General features: G+C 45.2%; 1 protein-coding gene across 1 annotated transcript; it reads right to left on the reverse strand.

Moving 5' to 3' along the window:
* Positions 1–477: 477 nt before the first annotated feature.
* Positions 478–10,130, reverse strand: LOC129729070 (neurofilament heavy polypeptide-like). Its single transcript, XM_055687551.1, has 5 exons — positions 7,651–10,130; positions 6,168–7,236; positions 4,425–4,718; positions 2,451–3,014; positions 478–486 (listed from the first exon to the last, which is right to left on the reverse strand). Exons 1-5 carry the CDS (start codon positions 9,552–9,554, stop codon positions 478–480), a joined length of 3,840 nt encoding a protein of 1,279 aa, XP_055543526.1. The 5' UTR covers positions 9,555–10,130.
* Positions 10,131–10,623: the final 493 nt, after the last annotated feature.

Below are 10,623 nucleotides of genomic sequence, written 5' to 3' on the forward strand. Positions count from 1 at the left end.
ACCTCTTCAATTTCCTTAGTTTCATCAGCAACTGGTGAAACTGACTTCACAACCTCAGCAGGCTTGGCCTCAGCAACAGGCGTAACTGGCTCAGCCTCGAGTTGTTTTTCGTCAAGTTTGGTCTCAGTCACAATTTCTTCTACTTCTTCAATTTCTTTAGTTTCATCAGCAACTGGTGAAACTGCTTTCTCAACCTCAGCAGGCTTGGCCTCATCGACAGGAGAAACTGGCTTGGCCTCGAGTTGTGTTACGTCTAGTTTGGTCTCAGTAACAATTTTTTCTACCTCTTCAATTTCCTTAGTTTCATCAGCAACTGGTGAAATCGTTTTCTCAACCTCAGCAGGCTTGGCCCCATCGACTGGCGAAACTGGCTTGGCCTCGAGTTGTGTCACGTCATGTTTAGTATCAGTCAAAATTTCTTCTACTTCTTCAATTTCCTTAGTTTCATCAGCAACTGGTGAAACTGCTTTCTCAACCTCAGCGGGCCTGGCCTCAGCGACAGGTGAAACTGGCTTGGCCTCGAGTTGTTTCACGTCTTGTTTGGTCTCAGTCACAATTTCCTCTACCTCTTTAATTTCCTGAGTTTCATCAGCAACTGGTGAAACTGCTTTCTCAACCTCAGCAGGCTTGGCCTCAACGACTGGCGTAACTGACTTGGCCTCGAGTTGTTTTTCGTCAAGTTTGGTCTCAGTCACAATTTCTTCTACTTCTTCAATGTCCTTAGTTTCATCAGCAACTGGTGAAACTGCTCTGTCAACCTCAGCAGGCTTGGCCTCATCGACAGGCGAAACTGGCTTGGCCTCGAGTTGTTTTTCGTCTAGTTTGGTCTCAGTCACAATTTTTTCTACCTCTTCAATTTCCTTAGTTTCATCAGCAACTGGTGAAACTGGCTTCTCAACCTCAGCAGGCTTGGCCTCAGCGATAGGCGTATTTGGCTTAGCCTCGAGTCGTTTTTCGTCAAGTTTGGTCTCAGTAACAATTTCTTCTACTTCTTCAATTTCTTTAGTTTCATCAGCAACTGGTGAAACTGCTTTCTCAACCTCAGCAGGCTTGGCCTCATCGACAGGCGAAACTGGCTCGGCCTCGAGTTGTTTCACGTCTAGTTTGGTCTCAGTCACAATTTTTTCTACCTCTTCAATTTCCTTAGTTTCATCAGCAACTGGTGAAACTGCTTCCTCAACCTCAGCAGGCTTGGCCTCATCGACAGGCGAAACTGGCTTGGCCTCGAGTTGTTTTTCGTTAAGTTTGGTCTCAGTCACAATTTTTTCTACTTCTTCAATTTCTTTAGTTTCATCAGCAACTGGTGAAACTGCTTTCTCAACCTCAGCAGGCTTGGCCTCATCGACTGGCGAAACTGGCTTGGCCTCGAGTTGTTTCACGTCTAGTTTGGTCTCAGTCACAATTTCTTCTACCTCTTCAATTTCCTTAGTTTCATCAGCAACTGGTGAAACTGCTTCCTCAACCTCAGCAGGCTTGGCTTCAGCGACAAGCGTAACTGGCTTAGCCTCGAGTTGTTTTTCGTCAAGTTTGGTCTCAGTAACAATTTCTTCTACTTCTTCAATTTCTTTAGTTTCATCAGCAACTGGTGAAACTGCTTTCTCAACCTCAGCAGGCTTGGCCTCATCGACTGGCGAAACTGGCTTGGCCTCGAGTTGTGTCACGTCTAGTTTGGTCTCAGTTACAATTTCTTCTACTTCTTCAATTTCCTTAGTTTCATCAGCAACTGGTGAAACTGCTTTCTCAACCTCAGCAGGCGTGGCCCCATCGACAGGCGAAACTGGCTTAGCCTCGAGTTGTTTCACGTCTAGTTTGGTCTCAATTTTTTCTACCTCTTCAATTTCCTTAGTTTCATCAGCAACTGGTGAAACTGCTTTCTCAACCTCAGCAGGCTTGGCCTCATCGACTGGCGAAACTGGCTTAGCCTCGAGTTGTGTCACGTCTAGTTTGGTCTCAGTCACAATTTCTTCTACCTCTTCAATTTCTTTAGTTTCATCAGCAACTGGTGAAACTGCTTTTTCAACCTCAGCAGGCTTGGCCTCATCTACAGGAGAAACTGGCTTAGCCTTGAGTTGTTTTTCGTCAAGTTTGGTCTCAGTCATTTCTTCTACTTCTTCAATTTCTTCTACTTCTTCAATTTCTTTAGTTTCATCAGCAACTGGTGAAACTGCTTTCTCAACCTCAGCAGGCTTGGCCTCATCGACAGGCGTAACTGGCTTAGCCTCGAGTTGTTTTTCGTCAAGTTTAGTCTCAGTCATTTCTTCTACTTCTTCTACTTCTTCAATTTCATCTACCTCTTCAATTTCTTCTACTTCTTCAATTTCTTTAGTTTCATCAGCAACTGGTGAAACTGCTTTCTCAACCTCAGCAGGCTTGGCCTCATCGACTGGCGAAACTGGCTTGGCCTCGAGTTGTGTCACGTCTAGTTTGGTCTCAGTCACAATTTTTTCTACCTCTCCAATTTCCTTAGTTTCATCAGCAACTGGTAAAACTGGCTTCTCAACCTCAGCAGGCTTGGCCTCATCGACAGGCGAAACTGGCTTGGCCTCGAGTTGTTTCACGTCTAGTTTGGTCTCAGTCACAATTTTTTCTACCTCTCCAATTTCCTTAGTTTCATCAGCAACTGGTGAAACTGCTTCCTCAACCTCAGCAGGCTTGGCCTCATCGACAGGCGAAACTGGCTTGGCCTCGAGTTGTTTTTCGTCAAGTTTGGTCTCAGTAACAATTTCTTCTACTACTTCAATTTCTTTGGTTTCATCAGCAACTGGTGAAACTGCTTTCTTAACCTCAGCAGGCTTGGCCTCATCGACAGAAGAAACTGGCTTAGCCTCGAGTTGTTTTTCGTCAAGTTTGGTTTCAGTAACAATTTCTTCTACCTCTTCAATTTCCTTAGTTTCATCAGCAACTGGTGAAACTGCTTTCTCAACCTCAGCAGGCTTGGCCTCATCGACTGGCGAAACTGGCTTAGCCTCGAGTTGTGTCACGTCTAGTTTGGTCTCAGTAAAAATTTTTTCTACCTCTTCAATTTCCTTAGTTTCATCAGCAACTGGTGAAACTGCCTTCTCAACCTCAGCAGACTTGGCCTCAGCGACAGGCGTAACTGGCTTAGCCTCGAGTTGTGTCACGTCTAGTTTGGTCTCAGTCACAATTTCTTCTACCTCTTCAATTTCCTTAGTTTCATCAGCAACTGCTGAAACTGCTTTCTCAACCTCAGCAGGCTTGGCCTCATCGACAGGCGAAACTGACTTGGCCTCGAGTTGTGTCACGTCTAGTTTGGTCTCAGTCACAATTTTTTCTACCTCTTCAATTTCCTTAGTTTCATCAGCAACTGGTGAAACTGGCTTCACAACCTCAGCAGGCTTGGCCTCAGCAACAGGCGTAACTGGCTCAGCCTCGAGTTGTTTTTCGTCAAGTTTGGTCTCAGTCACAATTTCTTCTACCTCTTCAATTTCTTTAGTTTCATCAGCAACTGGTGAAACTGCTTTCTCAACCTCAGCAGGCTTGGCCTCAACGACTGGCGTAACTGTCTTGGCCTCGAGTTGTCTTTCGTCAAGTTTGGTCTCAGTCACAATTTCTTCTACTTCTTCAATGTCCTTAGTTTCATCAGCAACTGGTGAAACTGCTCTGTTAACCTCAGCAGGCTTGGCCTTATCGACAGGCGAAACTGGCTTGGCCTCGAGTTGTTTTTCGTCTAGTTTGGTCTCAGTCACAATTTTTTCTACCTCTTCAATTTCCTTAGTTTCATCAGCAACTGGTGAAACTGGCTTCTCAACCTCAGCTTGCTTGGCCTCAGCGATAGGCGAAACTGGCTTAGCCTCGAGTCGTTTTTCGTCAAGTTTGGTCTCAGTAACAATTTCTTCTACTTCTTCAATTTCTTTAGTTTCATCAGCAACTGGTGAAACTGCTTTCTCAACCTCAGCAGGCTTGGCCTCATCGACAGGCGAAACTGGCTTGGCCTCGAGTTGTTTCACATCTAGTTTGGTCTCAGTCACAATTTTTTCTACCTCTTCAATTTCCTTAGTTTCATCAGCAACTGGTGAAACTGCTTCCTCAACCTCAGCAGGCTTGGCCTCATCGACAGGCGAAACTGGCTTGGCCTCGAGTTGTTTTTCGTCAAGTTTGGTCTCAGTCACAATTTCTTCTACTACTTCAATTTCTTTGGTTTCATCAGCATTTGGTGAAACTGCTTTCTCAACCTCAGCAGGCTTGGCCTCATCGACAGGAGAAACTGGCTTAGCCTCTGGTTGTTTTTCGTCAAGTTTGGTCTCAGTAACAATTTCTTCTACTGCTTCAATTTCTTTGGTTTCATCAGCAACTGGTGAAACTGCTTTCTCACCCTCAGCAGGCTTGGCCTCATCGACTGGCGAAACTGGCTTGGTCTCGAGTTGTTTCACGTCTAGTTTGGTCTCAGTCACAATTTCTTCTACCTCTTCAATTTCCTTAGTTTCATCAGCAACTGGCGAAACTGCTTTCTCAACCTCAGCAGGCTTGGCCTCATCGACTGGCGAAACTGGCTTAGCCTCGAGTTGTGTCACGTCTAGTTTGGTCTCAGTCACAATTTTTTCTACCTCTTCAATTTCCTTAGTTTCATCAGCAACTGGTGAAACTGGCTTCTCAACCTCAGCAGGCTTGGCCTCAGCGACAGGCGTAACTGGCTTAGCCCCGAGTTGTTTTTCTTCAAGTTTGGTGTCAGTAACAATTTCTTCTACTTCTTCAATTACCTTCGTTTCATCAGCAACTGGTGAAACTGATTTCTCAACCTCAGCAGGCTTGGCCTCATCGACAGGCGAAACTGGCTTGGCCTCGAGTTGTTTCACGTCTAGTTTGGTCTCAGTCACAATTTTTTCTACCTCTTTAATTTCCTCAGTTTCATCAGCAACTGGCGAAACTGCTTTCTCAACCTCAGCAGGCTTGGCCTCATCGACAGGCGAAACTGGCTTGGCCTCGAGTTGTTTCACATCTAGTTTGGTCTCAGTCACAATTTTTTCTACCTCTTCAATTTCCTTAGTTTCATCAGCAACTGGTGAAACTGCTTTCTCAACCTCAGCAGGCTTGGCCTCATCGACTGGCGAAACTGGCTTGGCCTCAAGTTGTTTTTCGTCTAGTTTGGCCTCAGTAACAATTTCTTCTACCTCTTCAATGTCCTTAGTTTCATCAGCAACTGGTGAAACTGCTTTCTCAACCTCAGCAGGCTTGGCCTCAGCGACAGGCGAAACTGGCTTGGCTTTGAGTTGTTTTTCGTCAAGTTTGGTCTCAGTTACAATTTCTCCTACTTCTTCAATTTCCTTAGTTTCATCAGCAACTGGTGAAACTGGCTTCTCAACCTCAGCAGGCTTGGCCCCGTCGACTGGCGAAACTGGCTTGGCCTCGAGTTGTGTCACGTCTAGTTTGGTCTCAGTCACAATTTCTTCTACCTCTTCAATTTCCTTCGTTTCATCAGCAACTGGTGAAACTGCTTTCTCAACCTCAGCAGGCTTAGCCTCATCGACAGGCGAAACTGGCTTGGCCTCGAGTTGTTTCACGTCTAGTTTGGTCTTAGTCACAATTTCTTCTACCTCTTCAATTTCCTTAGTTTCATCAGCAACTGGCGAAACTGCTTTCTCAACCTCAGCAGGCTTGGCCTCATCGACTGGCGAAACTGGCTTAGCCTCGAATTGTGTCACGTCTAGTTTGGTCTCAGTCACAATTTTTTCTACCTCTTCAATTTCCTTAGTTTCATCAGCAACTGGTGAAACTGGCTTCTCAACCTCAGCAGGCTTGGCCTCAGCGACAGGCGTAACTGGCTTAGCCCCGAGTTGTTTTTCTTCAAGTTTGGTGTCAGTAACAATTTCTTCTACTTCTTCAATTACTTTAGTTTCATCAGCAACTGGTGAAACTGATTTCTCAACCTCAGCAGGCTTGGCCTCATCGACAGGCGAAACTGGCTTGGCCTCGAGTTGTGTCACGTCATGTTTAGTATCAGTCAAAATTTCTTCTACTTCTTCAATTTCCTTAGTTTCATTAGCAACTGGTGAAACTGCTTTCTCAACCTCAGCAGGCTTGGCCTCATCGACAGGCGAAACTGACTTGGCCTCGAGTTGTGTCACGTCTAGTTTGGTCTCAGTCACAATTTTTTCTACCTCTTCAATTTCTTTAGTTTCATCAGCAACTGGTGAAACTGACTTCACAACCTCAGCAGGCTTGGCCTCAGCAACAGGCGTAACTGGCTCAGCCTCGAGTTGTTTTTCGTCAAGTTTGGTCTCAGTCACAATTTCTTCTACTTCTTCAATTTCTTTAGTTTCATCAGCAACTGGTGAAACTGCTTTCTCAACCTCAGCAGGCTTGGCCTCATCGACAGGAGAAACTGGCTTGGCCTCGAGTTGTGTTACGTCTAGTTTGGTCTCAGTAACAATTTTTTCTACCTCTTCAATTTCCTTAGTTTCATCAGCAACTGGTGAAATCGTTTTCTCAACCTCAGCAGGCTTGGCCCCATCGACTAGCGAAACTGGCTTGGCCTCGAGTTGTGTCACGTCATGTTTAGTATCAGTCAAAATTTCTTCTACTTCTTCAATTTCCTTAGTTTCATCAGCAACTGGTGAAACTGCTTTCTCAACCTCAGCGGGCCTGGCCTCAGCGACAGGTGAAACTGGCTTGGCCTCGAGTTGTTTCACGTCTTGTTTGGTCTCAGTCACAATTTCCTCTACCTCTTTAATTTCCTGAGTTTCATCAGCAACTGGTGAAACTGCTTTCTCAACCTCAGCAGGCTTGGCCTCAACGACTGGCGTAACTGACTTGGCCTCGAGTTGTTTTTCGTCAAGTTTGGTCTCAGTCACAATTTCTCCTACTTCTTCAATGTCCTTAGTTTCATCAGCAACTGGTGAAACTGCTCTGTCAACCTCAGCAGGCTTGGCCTCATCGACAGGCGAAACTGGCTTGGCCTCGAGTTGTTTTTCGTCTAGTTTGGTCTCAGTCACAATTTTTTCTACCTCTTCAATTTCCTTAGTTTCATCAGCAACTGGTGAAACTGGCTTCTCAACCTCAGCAGGCTTGGCCTCAGCGATAGGCGTATTTGGCTTAGCCTCGAGTCGTTTTTCGTCAAGTTTGGTCTCAGTAACAATTTCTTCTACTTCTTCAATTTCTTTAGTTTCATCAGCAACTGGTGAAACTGCTTTCTCAACCTCAGCAGGCTTGGCCTCATCGACAGGCGAAACTGGCTCGGCCTCGAGTTGTTTCACGTCTAGTTTGGTCTCAGTCACAATTTTTTCTACCTCTTCAATTTCCTTAGTTTCATCAGCAACTGGTGAAACTGCTTCCTCAACCTCAGCAGGCTTGGCCTCATCGACTGGCGAAACTGGCTTGGCCTCGAGTTGTTTCACGTCTAGTTTGGTCTCAGTCACAATTTCTTCTACCTCTTCAATTTCCTTAGTTTCATCAGCAACTGGTGAAACTGCTTCCTCAACCTCAGCAGGCTTGGCTTCAGCGACAAGCGTAACTGGCTTAGCCTCGAGTTGTTTTTCGTCAAGTTTGGTCTCAGTAACAATTTCTTCTACTTCTTCAATTTCTTTAGTTTCATCAGCAACTGGTGAAACTGCTTTCTCAACCTCAGCAGGCTTGGCCTCATCGACTGGCGAAACTGGCTTGGCCTCGAGTTGTGTCACGTCTAGTTTGGTCTCAGTCACAATTTCTTCTACTTCTTCAATTTCCTTAGTTTCATCAGCAACTGGTGAAACTGCTTTCTCAACCTCAGCAGGCGTGGCCCCATCGACAGGCGAAACTGGCTTAGCCTCGAGTTGTTTCACGTCTAGTTTGGTCTCAATTTTTTCTACCTCTTCAATTTCCTTAGTTTCATCAGCAACTGGTGAAACTGCTTTCTCAACCTCAGCAGGCTTGGCCTCATCGACTGGCGAAACTGGCTTAGCCTCGAGTTGTGTCACGTCTAGTTTGGTCTCAGTCACAATTTCTTCTACCTCTTCAATTTCTTTAGTTTCATCAGCAACTGGTGAAACTGCTTTTTCAACCTCAGCAGACTTGGCCTCATCTACAGGAGAAACTGGCTTAGCCTTGAGTTGTTTTTCGTCAAGTTTGGTCTCAGTCATTTCTTCTACTTCTTCAATTTCTTCTACTTCTTCAATTTCTTTAGTTTCATCAGCAACTGGTGAAACTGCTTTCTCAACCTCAGCAGGCTTGGCCTCATCGACAGGCGTAACTGGCTTAGCCTCGAGTTGTTTTTCGTCAAGTTTAGTCTCAGTCATTTCTTCTACTTCTTCTACTTCTTCAATTTCTTCTACCTCTTCAATTTCTTCTACTTCTTCAATTTCTTTAGTTTCATCAGCAACTGGTGAAACTGCTTTCTCAACCTCAGCAGGCTTGGCCTCATCGACTGGCGAAACTGGCTTGGCCTCGAGTTGTGTCACGTCTAGTTTGGTCTCAGTCACAATTTTTTCTACCTCTCCAATTTCCTTAGTTTCATCAGCAACTGGTGAAACTGGCTTCTCAACCTCAGCAGGCTTGGCCTCATCGACAGGCGAAACTGGCTTGGCCTCGAGTTGTTTCACGTCCAGTTTGGTCTCAGTCACAATTTTTTCTACCTCTTCAATTTCCTTAATTTCATCCGCAACTGGTGAAACTGGCTTCTCAACCTCAGCAGGCTTGGCCTCAGCGACAGGCGTAACTGGCTTAGCCTGGAGTTGCTTTTCGTCAAGTTTTGTCTCAGTAACAATTACTTCTACTTCTTCAATTTCTTTAGTTTCATCAGCAACTGGTGAAACTGCTTTCTCAACCTCAGCAGGCTTGGCCTCATCGACTAGCGAAACTGGCTTGGCCTCGAGTTGTGTCACGTCTAGTTTGGTTTTAGGCACAATTTCTTCTACCTCTTCAATTTCCTTAGTTTCAACAGCAACTGGTGAAACTGCTTTCTCAACCTCAGCAGGCTTGGCCTCATCGACAGGAGGAACTGGCTTAGCCTCGAGTTGTTTCACGTCTAGTTTGGTCTCAGTCACAATTTCTTCTAGCTTTTCAATTTCCTTAGTTTCATCAGCAACTGGTGAAACTGCTTTCTCAACCTCAGAAGGCTTGGCCTCATCGACAGGAGGAACTGCCTTAGCCTCGAGTTGTTTTTCGTCAAGTTTAGTCTCAGGCATTTCTTCTACTTCTTCAATTTCTTCTACTTCTTCAATTTCTTTAGTTTCATCAGCAACTGGTGAAACTGCTTTCTCAACCTCAGCAGGCTTGGCCTCATCGACAGGCGAAACTGGCTTGGCCTCGAGTTGTTTCACGTCTAGTTTGGTCTCAGTCACAATTTTTTCTACCTCTTCAATTTCCTTAGTTTCATCAGCAACTGGTGAAACTGCCTCCTCAACCTCAGCAGGCTTGGCCTCATCGACTGGCGAAACTGGCTTGGCCTCGAGTTGTTTCACGTCTAGTTTGGTCTCAGTCACAATTTCCTCTACCTCTTCAATTTCCTTAGTTTCATCAGCAACTGGTGAAACTGCTTCCTCAACCTCAGCAGGCTTGGCTTCAGCGACAAGCGTAACTGGCTTAGCCTCGAGTTGTTTTTCGTCAAGTTTGGTCTCAGTCATTTCTTCTACTTCTTCTACTTCTTCAATTTCTTCTACTTCTTCAATTTCTTCTACTTCTTCAATTTCTTTAGTTTCATCAGCAACTGGTGAAACTGCTTTCTCAACCTCAGCAGGCTTAGCCTCATCGACTGGCGAAACTGGCTTGGCCTCGAGTTGTGTCACGTCTAGTTTGGTCTCAGTCACAATTTCTTCTACCTCTTCAATTTCCTTAGTTTTATCAGCAACTGGTGAAACTGCTTTCTCAACCTCAGCAGGCTTAGCCTCATCGACTGGCGAAACTGGCTTGGCCTCAAGTTGTTTTTTGTCAAGTTTAGTCTCAGTAACAATTTCTTCTACTTCTTCAATTTCCTTAGTTTCCTTAGTTTCATCAGCAACTGGTGAAATTGCTTTCTTAACCTCAGCAGGCTTGGCCTCAGCGACAGGCGAAACTGGCTTGGCCTCTGGTTGTTTTTCGTCAAGTTTGGTCTCAGTTACAATTTCTTCTACCTCTTCAATTTCCTTAGTTTCATCAGCAACTGGTGAAACTGCTTTCTCAACCTCAGCAGGCTTGGCCTCATCCACTGGCGAAATTGGCTTGGCCTCGAGTTGTTTCACGTCTAGTTTGGTCTCAGTCACAATTTTTTCTACCTCTTCAATTTCCTTAGTTTCATCAGCAACTGGTGAAACTGCTTTGTCAACCTCAGCAGGCTTGGCCTCATCGACTGGCGAAACTGGCTTGGCCTCGAGTTGTTTTACGTCAAGTTTAGTCTCAGGCACAATTTCTTCTACCTCTTCAATTTCCTTAGTTTCATCAGCAACTGGTGAAACTGCTTTCTCAACCTCAGCAGGCTTGGCCTCATCGACTGGCGAAACTGGCTTGGCCTCGAGTTGTGTCACGTCTAGTTTGGTCTCAGTCACAATTTCTTCTACCTCTTCAATTTCCCTAATTTCAACAGCAACTGGTGAAACTGCTTTCTCAACCTCAGCAGGCTTGGCCTCATCGACAGGCGAAACTGGCTTGGCCTCTGGTTGTTTTTCGTCAAGTTTGGTCTCAGTTACAATTTCTTCTACCTCTTCAATTTCCTTAGTT

This window comes from Wyeomyia smithii, chromosome 3 (genome assembly GCF_029784165.1).
Source record: "Wyeomyia smithii strain HCP4-BCI-WySm-NY-G18 chromosome 3, ASM2978416v1, whole genome shotgun sequence".
Taxonomy (NCBI): Eukaryota; Metazoa; Arthropoda; class Insecta; order Diptera; family Culicidae; genus Wyeomyia; species Wyeomyia smithii.